Source organism: Rhipicephalus microplus, chromosome 2 (genome assembly GCF_043290135.1).
Source record: "Rhipicephalus microplus isolate Deutch F79 chromosome 2, USDA_Rmic, whole genome shotgun sequence".
NCBI classification, from domain to species: Eukaryota; Metazoa; Arthropoda; class Arachnida; order Ixodida; family Ixodidae; genus Rhipicephalus; species Rhipicephalus microplus.
The window spans coordinates 38982364-39003564 of NC_134701.1; the positions used below are offsets into that span (position 1 = coordinate 38982364).

Below are 21201 nucleotides of genomic sequence, written 5' to 3' on the forward strand. Positions count from 1 at the left end.
CCAGATAGGGACCTTTATGGGACGCTAACGGGAAGTAAGAAGTTTGGCTCAACGGGACAGGCACATTAAAAAATTGCACACAGTTCTGGTTGGGTGTGGCTTATTAGTGGAGATAGATATTTCTGAGCACAGACCGCATATCTTTTATTCAATTTCTCTCGCCCGAGACTCGGCACTGAAGCAGTGTCTGGAGTCTCATAGCTCTCTGCCAATTAGAAGGTACCGCGATACACCACCACGTTTGGAAAAGGCCACAATGTACCTGCGGCTTGCCGTGATGGATGGGGTTGCAGACTTTGAACTATACAGGGAAGATCTGGTCATAGAAGCAAGATTGAATTTCAGCGTGTCTGACATGATCCTCCGTGCTCTAGCGGCAGCTTTTTCTGCATATGTCTGGCAGAAATCAATGGAAAGTGAAGCCTTGTTTTCTTTGACGGCATGAGAGGCATCTATTCACCGAATAAGGTTTATGTGCACACTTATTTCATTTCGTGTTTCTATTGATGGCGATTTTCTTGGGGGGAGGGGGGAAAACTAGAGGAAAGGCTCCGTGCGGTGAGACCAGTGCCACCCAATCCTCCCATGGAATTCAGCTGGCATCTGGAAAACAGATGGGAGGGTGCCAGTGAGGAAAAATGTCCTATGTTATCGAAACTACCGCATAGTTCTTTAGGGGACAGCAGCTGAATACGCAAGAAATCAGACGCAGAATTGCGGCGAAGCTCACTCGTATAAATGACGTACGTCACTGTTGTCGAACTACACCTGGCTGCCGTCATTACCAGCACGCTCACTGGCAGGATCAAAACAAAAAGAGTGAAGAGAATACCACGATGAATAGCTTTGGACGGATTGAAGCCAGGCTGCATTTGTGATCGCTATGAAAAAGTTGAAGGGGTGTTAGTATATATGCTTTAATTTCATTTCGCTATATCTTTTCTCGCTCGGTACAGTTCAGTTCACAGAAAGAATGACATGAATGTTATCACAATACTGTCACTTGCCATAAATGTTCTACTTTCTGTATCTTTTTGATATTGTTATGCACAAGACCTACCAGTGGAGACATGGGTGCTTAAGTTCTTGTGACATGATAGGTTGGATTACGACATGCCACCTTATAATTGCTTCACGGTACCTCAAGAAGCAGGCGGCCTGAACGCGCCTTTTTGTTTGAGTTTCCCGCTTCATCAGCCTTGTTTCACAACCTGTTCATGCGCACTGGCATTTAGAAACAACAGCTTAGAAACCGTGACCAATGTTTTTGGTCTCGCTTTGGTCACCGAGTATTTCTAGTGATAAATTGAGCGGTCAAACTATAAAAAGGTTTGGGGGCTTCATCCCCCACGAACCTGAAATTATTACATTTTGTATGTGTGTATGTACCTCCATACAAACACGTGCAGGAACCTAAAGAGAGGTCAGAACACTCTAAATATTCTCTTTCTGCACCCTGGGTAGGTTCATAGTTAAAATCTTGCTTACGTGGAATGAGGGTTGTACCAACCTGTTTTATTTATGTGAATGCTTTTCATGGGCTTGAATAGGAGCAATGAAAGAGGGAGATTGAGAGGAATGCTTAAGTTACGTGCAGAGACATTCTCATGCAAGAGCTTCACAATAGGGTGCCAGCCTTTATCAGTTCAGGATGAAGAACCAGGTGAAAACGGGCAGTGACTACAGACAATACACCAGTGAAAGACAGACTTCCTGTCTTGTTTGTTTTTGGAACTAGTCAAAGGAGTCCTTAGTTTTATGGGGGGGGGGGGGGGGGAACAAGTCAAGAAAAATGGGTGAGGGGAGCAGTACTGGTTTTGAATATGTAGCCCTGGTTTCAGCGCGAGCCCCTGGCTCCCAATCTCCACCTCCACTTGCTTGCATGGCTTTCTGAATTGTAGTAATCTGTGAGTTTCTGTTCTAGGTGACTAGCCTGAATGTAGTGTGAAAAAGATGTAATGAAAATTATAATATTGTCGCAACGTGCAAAGAACAGGACACAAGGCTTCCTTTCGACGTTAACAGCAGGCTCTATTCACATAAAAAAACAAAGCGCAAGAGCAGACACGCAACGTCGTCTTGCTCGAAAAACGCCAGAGACTGCCGCTCGTGATGCTGGTTTCTTCGTTCTTTTGTGTTTATGGCTAATAACCGTGACTTTAGCCTTCCTCTCAAGAAGGCATCATCCCAATGCTTCATCATCATGGCGGAAGGGTTTGTAGTCACTGGCAGACCACGGGTTCATTCAGACAAAGAAGGTTTCGTCCAAACTACGTGCACAACTTCTGGTGCATGTCTTTGACGTCTTGGACAATGTGGACTGCCGGGAATCACCTCATAGTTAACATCACCTAGACGACGGAGGACTTTATACGGCCCAAAGTACCATCTCAAGAGTTTCTCTGAGAGGCCACGACGGCAAACTGGAGTCCAGATCCAAACTTTCTGTCCTGGTTCATGAAAGACAGGTCGGTGACGAAGATTATAGCGCCTTGTGTCATACTCCTGGTGACGACGGATACGTACCCGGGCAAGTTGGCGGGCTTCTTCAGCAAGCTGAGTTATGTAGTCTCCACTTGTGTCAACGCCATCACTTTCATGCAGCAACATAGCGTCGAGCATGGTTGTGACGTCACGGCCATAGAGAAGACGGAATGGTGTCATGCGTGCTGTCTCTTGTGCCGTATTGTTAGCGAAAGTGTCGTAAGGCAGTATCTCGTCCCAGTTTTTATGTTGCACATCGACGTACATGCAAAGCATATCCGCAAGTGTTTTGTTCAGCCATTCCGTCAGACCATTTGTTTGTGGATGGTATGCCGTTGTGCGCCGGTGAGATGTTCCACTTAGATTTAAAACTGTGCGTATTAGCTCGGCTGTGAATGCTTTTCCTCTGTCAGTTATTACTACAGATGGAGCGCCATGCCTCAGGACTGTATTCTCAATGAAAAACTGGGCTGCTTCACTTGCTGCGCCCCGCTCCAAAGCCTTGGTTTCGGCGTAGTGAGTAAGATAGTCTGTGGCTACAATTATCCATTTGCGACCAGCAGCCGAAGTTGGAAATGGTCCTAGAAGATCCATTTCGACTTGAGCGAATGGAGTTTCCGGTACAATAATTGGATGGAGGAGCCCTGCTGGTTTGACGACTGGCACTTTCCCACGTTGGCACTCAAGACAAGTCCGAACGTGCTGTTGAACGGTCGCCGTCAGTTTCGGCCAGTAATACTTCTGTCTCACTCGGCATAGCGTTCGTGTGTGGCCCAAATGACCGGATGTTGATTCGTCACGGCACGCCTCTAGTACTTCTTTCCTGAGTGGTGTTGGGACGACAAGTAAGTAGGTGTTGCTGCTCGGAGAAAAGTTCACCTTATAAAGGACCTCGTTGCGCAAACAAAACGATGCTACCCCTCTTGCGAAGAGGTTTGGCATAGCAGATGTGCGTCCCTCTAAAAAATCAATAAGGGGTTGCAACTCGGGATCGTCGCGTTGCTGCTGTGCGATTGTAGACGTGTTGACTACACTTACAAACGTCGCATCATCATCGTCTTCAGCATTTGCGTCTTCAAAGACAATCGGCGTCTGTATGTTGCTTTCCGGATTTATATACTATAGTCATATCGAATTCTTGAAGCTTGAGGCTTCAGTGTGCCAATCGTCCTTTATGTTCGTCAATCAACAAAGGGAGTGGTGATCGCTGATGACTTTAAACGGGCGGCCGTACAAATATGGACGAAACTTCATGACCGCCCACACCACCGCAAGCCACTCTTTTTCAATGGTAGAGTAATTCTCCTCTGTACGGGAAAGAGTCCGACTTGCATAAGCAATTACTCGTTGTGCGCCATCTTGCCACTGAACGAGCACAGCGCCTAAGCCGACATTGCTGGCGTCGGTGTGAACCGCTGTCGGAGCATCATCTTCGAAGTGACCGAGAACTGGCGGGCTTTGAAGACGTTGTCGAAGCTCGTTGAACGCTTCCTGCTGCTCTTCACCCCACACAATTGTGACATTTTCTCGGGTAAGTTGTGTTAGAGGTGATGCAATACGCGAAAAATTCTCAATGAAGCGTCGGTAATAGGCGCAGAGGCCTAAAAAACGCCGCATTTCCTTCTTTGTGTGATGGCGTAGGAAAACTTGCAACAGCGGCTATTTTGTCTGGGTCAGGCCGTACACCTTCACTGCTGACAAGGTGTCGCAAGAAAAGGAGCTCTTCAAAGCCAAAGTGACATTTTTCTGGCTTGAGTAATAGTCCGGCTGATCGTATCGCTTGAAATACCGCGTGTAGTCGCTTCAAGTGCTCGTCAAATGTCGCTGAAAATACAATTACATCGTCCAAATATACCAGGCACGTTTGCCACTTTAGACCTGACAGGACTGTGTCCATGAGCCGCTGAAGCGTTGCCGGTGCTGAGCACAAGCCGAACGGAAGAACTTTAAACTCATAAAGACCATCGGGTGTCACGAATGCTGTTTTTTCTCTATCTCTTTCGTCAACTTCTATTTGCCAATATCCACTCCGTAAATTCATCGAAGAGAAATACCGGGCATGGCGTAGTGGATCGAGAGAATCGTCTATACGAGGCAGCGGGTAAACGTCCTTTTTCGTAACCTAATTGAGCTTGCGGTAATCAACGCAGAAACGTAAGGTGCCATCTTTTTTCTTCACCAATACTACCGGTGATGCCCAAGGACTTTTTGACGGCTGAATAACTTCATCCTGAAGCATCTTTCGCACCTGACTTTCTGTGGCCTCCCGTTCCCGCAGAGCTACTCGGTATGGGTTCTGCCGTATGAGTCTGGCCGTTTCATCCGTAATTATGCGATGTTTCGCCAACGGCGTTTGGCAAACTCTGGACGTCGAAGAAAAACAGTCCTGAAACTCATTAATAAGCTTCAGAAGGCTTTGCTTCTGCGGGGGTAGTAAACTTTGGCCAACGTCGACGGATAGAGGGGCTGACCCGGTGGCATCGGCTTTTTCCACAGTCAAGCAGCCTCCAACCTCAATGAGCTCCTCGAGTACGCGACTGCCATACCTCTTGCAAGATGCCGTCGCTCAGTACTGAAGTTCGTAACCAGAACGTACGTGTGTCCGCAATCGAGGCTTACGACGGCTCTTGCAACTGATGGGCCATGGCTGAATAGCAATGCTGCAATTTGTTCAGGGATGTGGTCGAAGTTGCCTGGGTGGTCGCATGTTACAGCTACGAGAGCACTTGAATGAGGTGGAAGGGTCACGTGATCTTCGAAGACGCGCAGATGTTTACGCCGCTGGTTGTTACATCACATATCTGAAACTTGATCTGGAGCCATCAAAAATGTAACTGACCTGTCTGGAATGTCTATGACGGCGCCGTATTCACAAAGCAAGTCCATCCCCAAAATCAGGTCTTTGCAGCACTCGGACAAAATCACGAACGTGGCAACGAAAGCTGAATCACCGATACTAATTCTGGCAGTGCACTTTCCAGTCGACGTCATCAGTTGGCCCCCTGCAGTTCTTATGTTAGGACCCGTCCATGACGTTTCAACTTTTTTAAGCCAATCAGCAAGCTTTCTGCTCATGATAGAGAAATCTGCGCCAGTGTCTACTAGCGCTGTCACAGGGCGTCCGTCTATGTAAACAGCTAGGTCGGCGTTTATGATTTCCTGTGGGGTCGGCGGCGTTGCATCGTTCGTCGTATCAATCAATCAATCAATCAATCAGTTTATTATCATGTCATAAAAGGATGTTACAGGGAGTAAAATATACAGAAGAGGGTCCCAAAGTACAAGACTGCAACGGGACCCTCGGTGATCATTACAAATAATAAAAGCACGAGCAGCTGTTAGAATCGTATAAGCAAAAATATGTAAAGCAGAATGAAAACAAAAAGGCATGGAATCAAAAAACGAATAATACGGCATAAAACAACACAAACAAGATGATAGATCAACTATTTAACAGGTACTCTTTTAATGAGTTTTTAAAAGAAAATAAAGAAACTTTGCATTTTAGCGAAGTTGGCAAATTATTCCATATGGTGATGGTACAGAAGAGTGAAGATGATTTACCATAGTTAGTACGAACCTTAGGAAGTAAAAAGTTATTATTAGCCGCAAACCTGGTAGTGTTAGTATTAACTAACATTTTAGGATCAATGAAGTTAGCAGAAAGTTGATTTCTTATTTGTTTATGCAAAAACATAATTAGATTAAACCTGAATAGATAGTTAACATTTAAGATTTTATTGCATTGAAGAAGGGGAGCGGCGCTACTGTCGCGAGAACAGTTAAAAATAGCGTGAATAGCTCGATTTTGTAGATATTGTACGGATGAAAGATGACACTGGTAAGTATTCCCCCAAGATGCGATGCCATAAGTGATATGAGAATGAATGAATGCGAAGTAAAGTGAAAGGAGTGCTTTATGAGAAAAATATGAGCGAGCTTTGAGTAATGCGCGAATGCCGAATGCTGCCGTTTTTCTAATGTGAGCAATATGGAGAGCGAAGTTAAGGTTCGCGTCGAGGTGAACGCCAAGAAAAGATACACTGTCGCTGATATTAATCAAATGAGAGTCAACTGTGAGCTGTGGTGGGGAAGTTAACTTGCGTTGAGCTGATCTAAAAAACCATAAACTTAGATTTATTTGGATTAATGATTAAGAAATTTTCCTGGCACCACTTTGACACACTACAAAGTACAGCATTTAATTTATTAGTGACATTGTCAATACGTCTATCAGCAATGGAAATGGTGGTATCATCAGCATATAAAACGCAGTGAGCCATGTGTATAATGTCAGGAAGGTCATTAATGTAAAGTAAAAAAAGTAACGGACCCAGTAATGACCCTTGAGGAACCCCTTGATTTATTGTTTTAGTAGAAGAAAATGAGCCCGATATGTAAACAGTATGCTTTCGGTTAAGGAGGTAACTGTTTAAAAATTTGAGGGTTGGACCTGTAATACCGTATGATTCGAGTTTCTTGGATAAAATGAGATGATTGATGGTATCGAATGCCTTTGTGAAGTCTAAGAAAACTGACCCTACTACAAATCCTGCGTCTATAGAGTGTTTGATGAAGTCTGATAGGGAAAGAATAGCAAGGTTAGTAGAACTTCCAGCGCGAAAGCCAAATTGACAGGGCTTCAGTATATTAAATTTATTAAGGTACTTGTTTAGCCGAGTTATTAACAGTTTTTCGATGACTTTGCTCAGGGAAGAAAGAATACAGATGGGGCGATAGTTAGAAATAGATTGCTTGTCACCCTTTTTAAAGATCGGAAGGACTTTAGCTATTTTTAGAGAAGTAGGGAAACTGCCATGCTTGAACGCAAGGTTTATGCTTGAACGCAAGGTGTCGTACTGGTACTGGAGTATTGCAGGATCTCGGCGAGTGGCAACCTTCCCTCCAAAGATCGCAGCTGTTAGTTTCCCCGATGAGGGCTTGGGGACCTGCCCCGGACAGCGTCGGCGTAACTACGATAGTTCGGCGAAGAGCTCGGCGAGGGTGACGGTGAGCGGGATCGACGATACAGAGCGGATGGCTGTCCTTGCGGGTGCGCGCTGTCACGTCGGGTGTCGAAATGAGGCAGTGAAAAACTCGGCGCATAAGTCCGGTATCTTTGTTCACGATAGGGACAGACACGGTAAACATGTCCAGCTTCTCCGCAATCGAAACACAGTGGACGGCGGTCGATGATGCGCCACAGATCCGTCTTGCGAACGAATGGCCGACTGGTAGGCACCCTCGGCGACCAAGTTGCAGGTGTCGGCGGAGGGTAGAAAGGCGGGTAAAACGGAGTTTCAGTAGGTGCGTTATATTGCAGAGTCGTCGTCGTTGGTGGTGGTGGCGGCGGCGGCGGCGGCGGCGGCGGCGGCGGCGGCGGCGGTGGGTTGTAGACTGGTGCCGTCGGCGCATTGTAAGAATGAGCCTGTGCAGACGAGTTGTGCGGCACTGGCGATGGACGACGAGTGGCTGCCGCATAGTTAATAGATAGCTGGGCTGGTAGTGATTCGGGCTGCGAAAATGCTTGCCTGATTTCCTCCTGCACAACTACTCCAACTGAAGCCATCGCCCGTTCTTGCGGAGTCACAAGGAAGCTGCGGATCTCCTCACGAACAACCTCGCGAATAAGCTCACGCAGAGAACCGTCACTGCCGGCCGTCAGAGCAGAGACGCTGATTGAGGCACCGTTTGGTCGGTTGTAATAGCAACACCGTTGCTGCACTGCGCGCTCGATAGCTGTAGCCTCTTTGAGGAATTTCGCAATGGTCATCGGTGGATTGCGGAGAAGGCCGGCAAAAAGCTGTTCTTTGACACCTCGCATCAAATGACGGAGTTTCTTGGCTTCAGGCATATCAGGGTCAGCCCGTCCGAATAGGGGCGTCATGTCCTCTGCAAACATGGCGACACTCTCATTCGGTTTCTGGACCCGAGACTTGATGAGTTGCTGAGCAAAGTCAGGGCGGTCGTTGTTTGCGAAGGTGCTGATAATTTGCTGCCGAAATTCACCCCATGAAGACAGCGTTGCCTCGTGGTTCTCATACCACGTACGAGAGCTGTCTGCTAAAGCATAGTAGGTGCGTGAAAGCTTTAGCTCGGTGGTCCAGCGGTCTGCCTTAGCAACTCGCTCATACTGAACTAACCAGTCCTCGACGTCTTCATACCCTTCACCATGGAATGTCTCCGGAATCTGAGGCTGCTCAAAAGTCAGCTGGGAAGCACCTGCAGTTGCCATTTCTCCAGGCGGAGTGCTTTGCTGGGAAAGTTCCAGGGGAATCACCTCAGGACTAAGGCCTCGCTGTCTCCGACTGTAGCGGTGGACAGGGGTATCCACTGAAGGAACAGGTTGCGGTGTCGGACTTGAAGTGACGGACCGCGGAGGAGTCCCGAGCATCAGTCGTAGAAGCCCAGCACCTCCACCAACGTGCAAAGAACAGGACACAAGGCTTCCTTTTGACGTTAACATCAAGGCTCTATTTACATACAAAAACAAAGTGCAAGAGCAGACGCGCAAAGTCGTCTTCCTCGAAAAACGCCAAAGACTGCCACTCGTGATGCTGGCTTCTTCGTCCTTTTGTGTTTATGGCTAATAACCGTGACAATATCAGATAAATTGTCACAGTTTTTCATTGAGCATCGTGATAAATTGCAATGCAGAAAGAAAATAACAGCACATTAGTACTAAATTTATCTGTCATCTTATTTTCTGTTCGTGTTTCTATGCAATATTTTGTCCTGTCACCCAGGATGAAAAAATAGATAAGGACCATTAGGCAACTACTATTGATAGATGATGAATAGATGATGACTTTAGCATCATCAGAGCATCATATTTAGCATCATATTTGTCACTGTGGGGTTAGGAAATGTCAAGAAGTGGTGCTGGATAAACGGGGATGCAAGAAAAGGACACACAACACAGGTCCCCTTTTATTAAGCACCATTTTTATTTGTCACTATGTACCAACAAGCCCAAATTTCAGCAGTGCTCAGGAAATATTTAGTCATCTCCTTTAGTTGGACGATCCAAGACTCATGTTAGAGGAGACCACTGAGTCTGGAGAGTTTTTTGTAATACAGGCTGATGAGATTATTATCGTTGTCTTGCAGGGAGGTCTACCACACAAAACGTATGCAGCGGCTCTCATGTGTCCTGTGGTCATTGGACAACCGGTACATTGTCACTGGTTCTGATGAAATGAACATCCGCCTCTGGAAGGCCTACGCATCCCAGAAGCTTGGAATGGTATGTCTGGTCTTCTTTTGTCACGCATTCCACAGTTGACAAACATTGGGCTGATTCACATTCCTCAAACACAAAATGCCAAGAAAGGCACTTTGTATTCCCCATGTTAATGACTCTCAGTAAATGCAAATTGGTTAAACGGTTTGCTGCTCAAATGGAACAAGTGATTTTGGCAAGATTGCTTTCGTTCTAGCATTCTGAACCCCTGGTCATCTTTCAGTGAGCAGAACTTCTGTTAAACGTAACATATTTTCTTGGTACCTTCTGGTCTCGTTTGGTGAGGCTCTACTGTACGTGGTAACCCCCGCATGTGGCTACTGCCATATGACAGCTGGATGTGCAGTGCATTGGTGCACCAATGGGGGGGGGGGGGGGGGGGGTTAGGGGATTGTAACACCCCCCAGAGATCAACCTAACCCCCCTCTTATATGCCTCAATGTCTTTGTCGCTGAGTCACCTATGCCAGTGGTGCACCGAAGGGGGCAGGAAACGGCGGGGGTTTTAATTCCGCCCACTAAAGGTCGACCCCCCCCTCCCGTAAGTGCAGCCTTGTTTTCAAGTTGTTGTAGTCACAATTCAAGAAGTTGCTTGAGGTCAAAATTGCCTGATTTATTCTTCTAATTATGTCATATTCACATATACTCCTATACTAAAAGAGCAGAAACCGCATGCTCTGTGGCTCGAGCTGCTTTCAGGAGTCCTCAGTCTGACCGTCTTTATTTTATTCTTGGTGGAAGAGGGGCTGTGTACAATGACAATGCCCCACATGATATGGCTCCGGTGCACAGTGCATGGCACTTCAAGATGTATTACATCTAGCAGCTCAACCAGGTGTCTATGCAATGCTACTTACATGTATGTTGCAAATGAGCAACATTTGCAACATACATTTGTAATACTTCTGTCCATGTGCTTCGAGTTGTCGATGAGTACACCCTCGCGCTGTCAAATGCTAGCTTCCTGGCTAGCTCAATTGGCAGAGCTACTGCCCCCGATAGGTGTTGGTCCTGGTTTGAACCACGTACCAGGACGAATTTTTTGGCAACTAAGAGGCTTTCTTTCTGAGAAATCCGTATGAATTTCTTTGTGGCTTTGTGCTACAAATGGGTTATCTTCTGTCCCTTTCATTTATGTATGTTCAGAACAAGAGTTTGCAGTGTTGTTCATTGTTTATAACATTATCCGGTTCACGCGGGCAAATCTACTGACTGACTTGCATACATGCAGATACCTGGTTCACTTGGACGCTCCTAATGCAATTAGAGACTAAGATCTCAGGTGCCTGGATATCACTAAATTATCGTCTTCACAAGGCTTGATTTAATTGCCCTAAAGGTGTGATATGACAAAGCTGCACAGTAAAAACATTACGCACAAGTTGCTTTGAATGTGCAATTTTAATCAAATAAAAAAAATCATAAAGCTAATAATATAGAAATAACAGGTAAGTTCACTTTAAATAGTACATTAAGCACACTTCTTGCCAAAAAACTTTTTTTTTTTTCATGATAAATAAGCTTCTCAAAACACGAAGTAAGAACAAAGGCAAATGCGTGTTGCCGCTACAATGCTCTTTATATTTAAAGTCTTGCCGATTAGTGTCACTGTTGACGTGCAAACGGTGTATAATTCAAATTGGCAGGATGAAATCAAGTTAACTATTGTTCCTCTGAAAAAAAAAATAATAATAAAAGAAGTATTTTAGGCACCCTTGCCTTTCCAGATACATTGTGCGACTCTTTTTTTTCTTGCCTCATCACAATGCATTAAGTTTCTTAAATATAGAAACTTTCTCGGGAATGCTGAGCCCGTGTCTGCATGTTGCTGCGACAAATATAACAATGAAACATGCCAAGAAACGTGCTTTTACTCCATGCCAACCGTAGTCGTATCTTCTCAAGGACCAGACTCATCTGAAGGACTGTCGTTTCATGAGATCCAAAGTCGCATTTATTCTCTCATCTAAATTTATGGAACAAGTATTCAGTTCCTCTTGAAACAGAGGCTCATTCTCGCTTTTGGATGTTCTCGCAACCTGAAAGTAAAACTGCAAACACACCTACCCTAACGGATATCCACAGTTCACTTAAGACCACTCGAAAACCTGCGATACATCAGTAGTAAAGACAGTAATGCGAAGAGCCCCGATCCAGTGCAGAACACAACGAAAAAAAAAGATAAAAAGAACACTATATATTTAGCATTCTCGCAAAAAACGGTTACCCAAGATTGTTTTGTTGTGACAAAGCGGCGTGCACAGCTCGACTGGTCATCCAAAATATTTTGTAAGCAGTCGAATTCGTTGCGTTTTCCCCATGTTCACACGATATCATCTTAGTCTGGGACTTCCTCTGCACTCATCACGCCGTCGTTCACTGTGCGCGTGCCAAACTAGAGTTGTCGACGATGTGTGAGCTGCCCCTGTGTGAAGTGCCGACATCTGAAAGAACTTCTTTCACCTTGAGGAAATTGATTCTGTTTCATCCAGTCACCTACCTGATCACTTGCCATCATCTCACCTAAACACCATTACCTTTGATAACTCTCCCACTTCATCTCCGGAGGAGTTTTTCTCATCGATTGACCCTACACTTCCCGCTGCTCAGTGCACCAAACTCCTGGCTCTACTCGGTCGCATGAAGATGTCATTTGACCATAGCCAACCTTCTTTAGGTCGGACATCTGCCATCGTTCACAAAATCGACACCGGTAGTCATGCACCTTTGCATTAGCACCCATATCAAGTTTCTCGCGCTAAATGCCATGCCATTGATGATCGGGTGAACGATATGCTTCGACGTGGCATAATACGGCTTTCAAACAGCCTTTGGGCCTCTCCGGTTGTACTGGTGAAAAAAAAAAAAGGATAACAGCATCAGATTGTGCGTTGATTACAGGCGTCTTAATAAGATCACGAGAAAAGATGGTTATTTGCTGCCCAGAATCGATGACACTCTCGATTGCCTGCAAGGAGCAGAGTTCTTTTCTTCTTTAGACCTTCGATCTGGCTACCGGCAGGTCTCTATGAATGAAGCCAACCGCTCAAAGACTGGGTTTGTAACGCCTGACGGATTGTACGAGTTTAACGGGATATCATTCGGCTTCTTTAATGCGTCTGCCACCTTCGAGCGTCTCATGGACAATATCTTTAGAGTCTTTAAGTGGAACACATGCCTGTGCTATTTGGATGACGCCGTCGTTTTCTCGAAGGATTTCAACTCCCATCTCAGCCGCCTTGCAAGCGTCCTGACTTGTCTTTCAGACGCTGGACTGCAGCTGAATTTGAAGAAATGCCACTTCGCTGCCCGCCAGCTTATCATCCTAGGGCATGTTGTTAGCAAGCACGGTGTTTGTCCTGATCCAGCCAAGCTTCGTGCTGTCGCCGACTTTTTCAGGCTGGCTACACTAAATTCCACAGCTTCATCGGCCTCTGCTCATATTTCCGCCGTTTTGTGCGCAATTTCGCCACCATAATCGCACCCCTGACGCAGCTACTTGCCGACAGCCAAGACATCTCGGCGTGATCCACAACATGCGACGAAGCATTCGCCTCTTTACACCATCATCTGACATCACCACCTATTCTACGCCACTTTGATCTAGACGCTCCAACCGAAATCCATACGGACGCTAGTGGTGTAGGCCTCGACGCTATTCTTGCTCAGCGTAAATCTGGCTTCGATGAGTATGTTGTATCCTACGCTAGTCGCACCCTCACTAAAGCGGAAAAGAACTATTCAGTCACCGAGAAAGAATGCCTTGCCATTGTTTAGGGCAATCATGAAATTCCGACTTTACGTATATGGCCGCCCATTTGACATCGTGACTGATCACCACACATTGTGTTGGTTGTCGTCACTAAAAGACCCATCTGGCCGCCTAGCTCGCTGGGTACTACGTCTCCAAGATTATGACATTCATGTAATTTATCGGTCAGGCCGCAAGCATTCGGACACCGACGCTCTTTCTCGCTCACCACTTCCCCATGATTATGTTACAGCGTCTGTTTCCAGCTGCGAATGTTCTTCACTTGAACATGCCAACATGTCCCCTGAGCAACGCCAGGATCCAAGGACAGCGTCTCTCTTAGAGTACCTGTCTCGGATGTCTGCACATACCGACAGCCGTTTACTTCGACGAACTGCTCGCCATTTTACCATCCGTGACGGTCTTCTGTACCGGCGAAACTATCTATCTGATGGCCACAAATGGTTGCTGGTGATCCCTCGCTACCTACGTTCTGACGTCTGTGCCTCCTTCCACGCGTATCCGCTATGCGCCCACGCAGGTGTAGTGAAGACGTATGCTCGCCTGCAAATTCGATATTACTGGCGCGGAATGTACCGCTTTGTTAGGCAGTACGTCCGTTCATTTTCCTTGTGCCAACGTCAGAAGAGCTCCCCTCGCACAACCACAGGGCCACTCCAGCCATTACCTTGTCCTTTTTGGCCTTTCGGCCGCATCGGAATCAACTTGTACGGTCTCCTACTATACACACTAAATGGAAACCTCTGGGTCATCGTAGCCGTAGACCACCTTACGCGCTGCGCCAAAACTTCGGCGCTTCCTGAGGCCACTGCGCGTAAAGTCGACTTGTTCCTTCTGCACAACCTCGTCCTTCGGCGTGGTTCACCCCGCGAGCTTCTCAGTGACCGTGGGCGTTCCGTCTTGTCGCAAGCTGTAGAAGCCCTCCTACGCAAATGCAACATCGTGCATCGAACAACTACCGCATATCACCCCCAAACCAACGGGATGACCGAGCGGTTTAATCACACGCTGGGTGACATGCTCTCCGTGCATGTTTCCCATGGCCATACGAACTGGGACTGCATACTGCCATTCCTTACTTACGCTTACAACAGGGCAATTCAAGCTACAACAAGATTCTCCCCGTTCTTCCTTCTTTATGGTCAGGAACCTTCATGTTTCTTGGACACTATCCTTCTGAATCTTCAGAACCAGACCCTTCAGAATCAACGACTTTGGCCGATGCCGCCACATATGCCGAAGAATGTCGCCAGCTCGCTCGTTCGCTTACTATGCTCGATCAGGCTCGCCAGAAGCACTCCCATGACCGACGCTCATTCCCTTTATTGTACGGGCCTGGAACAATTATGTGGCTCCTCGTGCCATCGTCTGCCCCAGGCCTTTGCTCAAAGTTCATACCCAAGTATGACGGTCCGTACCGGATACTGCGCCAGACATCATCAGTCAACTACATGGTTGAACCTATTCAACCACCTACAGATCAACGGCGCCGCGGGTGCGAAACTGTGCACGTCGACTGTCTAAAACTTCACTATGACCCACCAGTCCTGTCTGTGCCATAGGTCGCCAGGATGGCTCCTTTAGCACCGGGGAGTCAATGTAGTGACAAATACGGGCTCTGCTATAGAAACAACGAAGAAGACGGCTGTTGTGGCAGAGGCTCGTGCTGCTGCAGCTGCTGCTGGAACCACTGGTTGCTGTCTCGCTGCTGTTAGGCCCATAAACGGTTGCATCATCCCGGCGTGGCGTCTAACAGTATTCTTACAGTTTATTCAAACCAAAAACTAAAAGGCAGCAACAGTATTTCCCCTATCAACACCATGACAAAAATTATCTCTCTCCATTGTTCGAGGTGCCAGTAAAACCATCGCCCATTTGAAGTGAACTCGGGCGACGTGCCACTCGTGGAAGGCTGAGTCGGGTGATAGTAAGAATGCCAGTGGCCCGTCCAGTTTCACTGCGGCCACACACACTCGAACTCTGATACGGGAGGGATAAAGGTCGAGCTAGGGCCAGTTCTAAACCAGAAACGATGCTGTGCAGGCGTCTTCAAAGTGCAACCACATGTTTGAAGAACTGCTTACGTACTCAGCTACTGAAAAAAAAAAGCAAAAAAGTCTCGTTGACTTCTCAAAATTCGAATGCGTTTCCCGCAGTCGAGGATGGGGATAGGTGGTTCATGCCTCCCCTCTTTGAACTCTAAAGAGGGACCGTATGCATTCCGAAACGTCGGGACAATGCCCACTCAAAGTTCTAAAGATCATAAGGCCCTTCGAAACACGTGTTTGCTGTTTTCTTCGGGACTTGCGCAGGCAAATGGTGTCTCTAGAAGGGTGGTCATGCATTTTCTCCTAGACAGCAGACGTACAATGAGCACTGGAGTGGTGTGAAGAAAGGTGGCCTTGGCGCGCGGCTCGTTCGTTAAAGCGACCGCAAACTGCGGAGGCTGTGCAGCAGAAGCACATGGCGATGTTAGTTTAAGCACATACGCACGCTATGGTTCCTGCATTTCTGAGCAAGCCATATAGCGTGTGCGCCGCCAGCATGGTCGCCAGTCACCCTGCATCCCGCCAGCCACCCCAAGCAAGCACAACTGCCATGCAAAACCTGCAGTTGCGAAGAAGGAAGCAGTAAGACGCCGTGGTACAATGAGGAAAAATGGTCTTTGGAACTTGCGAAAGGCATATTGGTGGAGTTCACCTTTTCTTTTTTTTTTTTTCAGAAGCTATGTGTCACGTTGTCTTCTTTTACCTCTTCTTTCTTTCATTTGGTACATCGAACGAAAGCGACCCATGCAAGCTCAGTGCGCTCGCTACAACTTGTGCTCTACGTCTGCTGCACGAAGGTACATCGGTAGTGCGCTTCCGAACAGACCACAGGCATCACTGAAGTGCCAGTCGAACACCATCCTCACCGACCTTCCCCAAAATATTCTGCATTGAGATTCAAGACACGCAGCAACAGCACCGGAATCCTAGATTCAAAAGGAAGCCAAAAAGGAAGCAATTACTCGGCACATAGCGCGGTCAGATGCGTTCATCGATTAGTCATCACTGAGGATGTTCAGTCACCAAACTTGAACACCTGAATGACATTGCAAATCGGTAAGCGTTGTTACAATGCAGTTGATCCATAAGCTGAGAATTTGACTACATGTGCACTACGTTGAGCTGTACATATTCCTTATAATCAATACCGCAAAGCATATATTCAATATTTATGGTGCACATCATACTTGTGGTCTGACGAGGCTCAAAGGAAGTTAAATATATAAGATATACTGTTCGCATTATCCAAAAAATCCTCAGTTGCAGTTCTTTAACTGCTAAAGTTGGCAATGGGGCTTGTTTGTATCCCATTTACTGATTACTCAGGTAAAAAGACAAAATACACAATAATAGGGGCACAAGAAAGCCACGCTGCGCCAGGTGTCGCTGTGTGTATTTCTTGCGTTCATTTTTTTGCTCTACCATAGATGTCAATCGATATGTGGGGTTTACGTCCCAAAACCATCATATGAACATGAGAGAAGCCGCAGTGGAGGGCTCCGGAAATTTCGGCCACCTGGGGCGCTTTAACGTGCACCCAAATCTGAGTACACAGGTCTACAACATTTCCGCATTCATCGGAAATGCAGCCGCCACAGCCGGGATTTGATCCCGCGACCTACGGGTTAGCAGCCAAGTACCTTAGCCACTAGACCACCGCGGCGGGGCTACTATAGAAGTCATATGCTTTTTAAACAGCATTGTTTGACCACCAGCCTGTCAATACGTCAGCACCAGAATCAGTATATGGTGCTGAAAAGCTAGAAAAGATAAGTATTTGCCAGACATCTCTGTTGAGAACTATTTTACGCCTTGCTTTATTCGATTTCTCTTTTATTTTGTATGTGCACTGCTTTATCAAATGGTTTGTTGGCCTTCTCAAGGTTTTTCGAGGTCTCCTGGTAAAAACACTTACAGATCGTTGTCATCACCATCTCATTGTATACAACAGCAAGAACAATAACAATTATTATTATTATTATTATTTACTCCATTAAATATTGCAGGTAATATAACCTATAATAATTATTTAGTATGTGGTACTTTAGTTTTATCTCAAGTGTCACCCCCCCCCCCCCCCTCCAGAGAGAAATCCTGGTTGCGCTATTGGTGCAGTGGATAGTGTGCTTTCTGTCTGCTGTTTCTTCGATGTAATGTAGCTGTAGGGATGTCTTTACTGTGGTTTCGAGTTTTCTTCAAGCAACTAAACTTACACCATTTTCGTCATATTGTAAGTAGTTTAATGCAGCTGAGGAGTCCCTAGAAACACTTGTACACTTCCACTCGCTTCCACTCAAGAAACACACACCTTTCAATCAACTGGTTATTGTGCGTAACTGACCTTCTCATATGCCTACAAGACGACGCATAGAAGCTATGGAAAACAAAGGTGCGCATGAGCAAAGAATGAACAATCGATACATGAAAATATGATGAATCGTTTACTAGTTGAAGAACAAGCTTTAATATTATGCCATTTTAATTTCCGCTTTTACAAGTATTCGTAAAGTAACAAGAAAAAAATATGAATTTAACTCTGGCAGATCTATTTGAAACTGTCCTGGTCAGGCTGATACAGCTCTCTCGTCTGCTTGTGCAATTGCACAATGGCAGTATTGCTTTTAGATCCGAACATCATGCGGTTGAGTTCAGTCCCGTTGTGCGTGACTTACCATAAGATGGTCAGTCAAACACAATAAATAGTTGATCGAAAGATGTGTGTTTCTTGAGTGGAAGCGGGTGTGAATGCTCAACTGTTTCTAGGGACTCCTCAGCTGCAATAAATTACTTACAATATGAAAATGGTACTATCAAGAAACTTGCCAGCAACGCTGATGCAGGTAGCGTCTGCTAGTGAGTTTCGTGTTTGAAAAACCGACTGCTTGTGTTGCACGACCTTTCATTGGCCACTCCGCATACCGTATTTACTCGCATAATGGGCACAGTCACATAATGAGCAGACCCCCAGTTTGGACGAGAGAAATCAGATTATTTTTATTTTTGTGCATAACAGGCACACTCCGAACTTGGCCGTGAGTTCTGTGCCGTATTTGCACGGTTGCAAGTTGACGTCTTTTTACATTTACTGAAGCGTGGAAAGGGAAAAGAAAAAAGACTGCGGCAGCGCTGTGCCAGATCCGCGGGCTTGCTGAGTGAGAAAGAATGGCGGTTGCTTGAGTTTTCGAGTAACCATTGAACTGGTGTTGGCGTGGCTCCGGCCCCTAGCTCGGCCTGCTTGCTCCGCATGAAACGTGCGATTACGCCCTCGTCAAGTGCACATTGAGTTTCCTCTCGGGAAAAGAATCGTCATTATAGCGTTTGCTACCTCGTCCCCAAATTTAAAAGCTTTTTTGCTGTCCGACGCAAGGTTGCGTCTTTGCTGCCACTTCACGGACTTGCACAAGCTCATAGGACTTTTGTCGCCACTGATTTCCTGGTCGCGAACCCAAACATTGCACCATGTGCGTTGCTATTCAGGGTGTCTACCAATCTGGAAAACCTGGAAAAGTCCGGCAATTTGAACCCTTCTGGAAAAGTCATGAAAAAGTCGGGGAATTTGTGAAAAATCTGGCCTGGTAATGGAAACTTACTGTAGCCTGTGCGACCATCGCAAAGATAAGCATTTCCATAGATCAAAGCTTGAAAAGCTACTCCTTTGGCTGCAACTACAGTGAACAGCTAAAAGTTGTGTGAAAAAAAAAAAGCAGTGCATAATTGTTATCTTAGTAAAGACACGAAAGGATGCAGTTAACAGAAGAATACAAAGTTTACTGAGAATATGGCACCCGCTACGGGAGCCTTGTTTACGAAAATAGCCATAAAGAAGGCACAGCATCCCACTACAGTTTCTTTAGTTTGGGACCCTTGCCTGTATATTTGTTGACCTTGTGACCTTTTTTTTTTTGAAAACAATAAACTGAAAATTAAAAAAAAAAATGAAATGAAGTACGCTTAAGTACATTACGTAAGCATTGGAAGTACTACATTGTTGTAAGCACCCCATCACTCCTGTTCAGCATATGAACAGGTGTCTGCATATGCTGGTATTCCAGGTGCAAGCATGATGCAAGCTTTCATTTGGCCAGAACACGTACACTTGACTAGTCAGTCTGGTGGCCTGTAGAATCAACATGTTTAGCGAGGGCATATGAGGTCACATAGTTGCCTAACCTCATATTCGTGTTTTGTTAAACAGCGAGGAACATAAACTTTTTGTAGATGGTCGATTCTGGGTGATAATGAATCAGGGGGTTTTGCAACTTATACTTGGAATCAGTGGTCTTGCCGATGTATTGGTTGTCATAATCGTGACAGCCTAAAGTAAACAAGACAGTGGAAATTTTGGCTTGGCTACTTGTCCTTCACGTTGTCCAATGCGTTTTCTAGTTTCCCTATTCGTACATACGCTATGTTGATGTCTGTTGCTTCCACATATCACGCAGCATATCTGACTTTCTAACCACAACGTGGATCAGTATTTAATTTGTACACGTTTGTCTTGACCATGATTTGGCTCAACTTGAAGGCTTTCTAGATGGCTAGGACTGCCATAAGCATAGGCTTGCCGGGCTATGTCACAGAAACAAAGTACTTCAGAGAGCCCCGAAACGACACAACACAGCTTGCGTGCATGAACTGGCTTAGGCATGCCATGCACGTGTAACCTTGCGTGTGCATCACGTCGTGCAATCTTACAGCTGTGAGTTGCTCCGATACCGAAGAAGGCAGGCAAGAAATTTGGCTTGTAAAGTCTACATGGGGCAAGTGGACTAGGTTTCAAGCTCACCTCCCTGCATCATGCTGTCGTATGTGGCTAGTAGTGAACCAATTAAAAAATATTTGTGGTACAAAGCTCTTGAATATGCCGGTAACAACTTCCAGTGTTTAACTAAAATTTCTCACGTGACCAGGTGAAGCACCCTTCAAGCAGTGAATTACAAACAAATCAAAGTCACGTTTTTCTCTGACTCATATTCGTTCTCCGTGCGGCTTCACACCTCCCTTTCCCCATCTCCCAGCTCACCCAGGTCTTCAAGAAGGTGCTAAAATTCCTTGGGAACACTGGACTGTAAAAACTGCTGTAAAAGCCACATGCCACGTTCTTGGCCATGAACGCCACTCTCCGTCGTCTTCCTGTCTTTATTTTCCTCTCTCCATTCGTCATGATATGGTAGGAGTTTTTAGCGTTGCAGAAATAGCGTCTTTTCTTCCCCCTCCCCCGACCACTCGTGCCATGTCTGTGCAGTGGCGTAACATGGCAGGCATTTCCAATTTCACTGCTGCTAGTGGTCGCTTTCTGGAAGTTTGTCAAACTAAGTTGCACCCCCTAGAGTTCTGATTGGTTAATTGTGCCCTGTCACATGAATAACGGTCTCAAACTTTATTCAAAAACAAAATTTGAGGTTATATAAAGTTCGTCGAGGCACCAATATTATAAATAGACATTTGTAGGAATTTAGGCAAAAAATTTAAAAATAGGCATTTATAGGAACTAAAAAAAGTGTAAAAGCCCTCTCTAACCACTAATACTAATTTATGCTCATACGGTCGATCTCGGATATATCAACCTTGATGGGGGTCGTGGAATAGTACGATATCGATAATTTGAAATTCAAAATATGTGCATTTAAGGCCTAAATTGAAGTATTTTAGGCC

The 21201-nt window shown here is 45.9% G+C and overlaps 1 protein-coding gene across 2 annotated transcripts in view; it reads left to right on the plus strand.

Annotated features, from left to right (window-relative positions):
• LOC119169133 (DDB1- and CUL4-associated factor 13) overlaps positions 1-21201 on the plus strand; it is a 143689-nt gene that overhangs the window by 107910 nt on the left and 14578 nt on the right. For both annotated transcript variants that reach the window (XM_037420234.2, XM_037420233.2), the window contains one exon: positions 9595-9730. In XM_037420234.2, coding sequence (XP_037276131.1) covers positions 9595-9730 — 136 coding nt within the window. The remainder of the gene's footprint in view (positions 1-9594; positions 9731-21201) is intronic.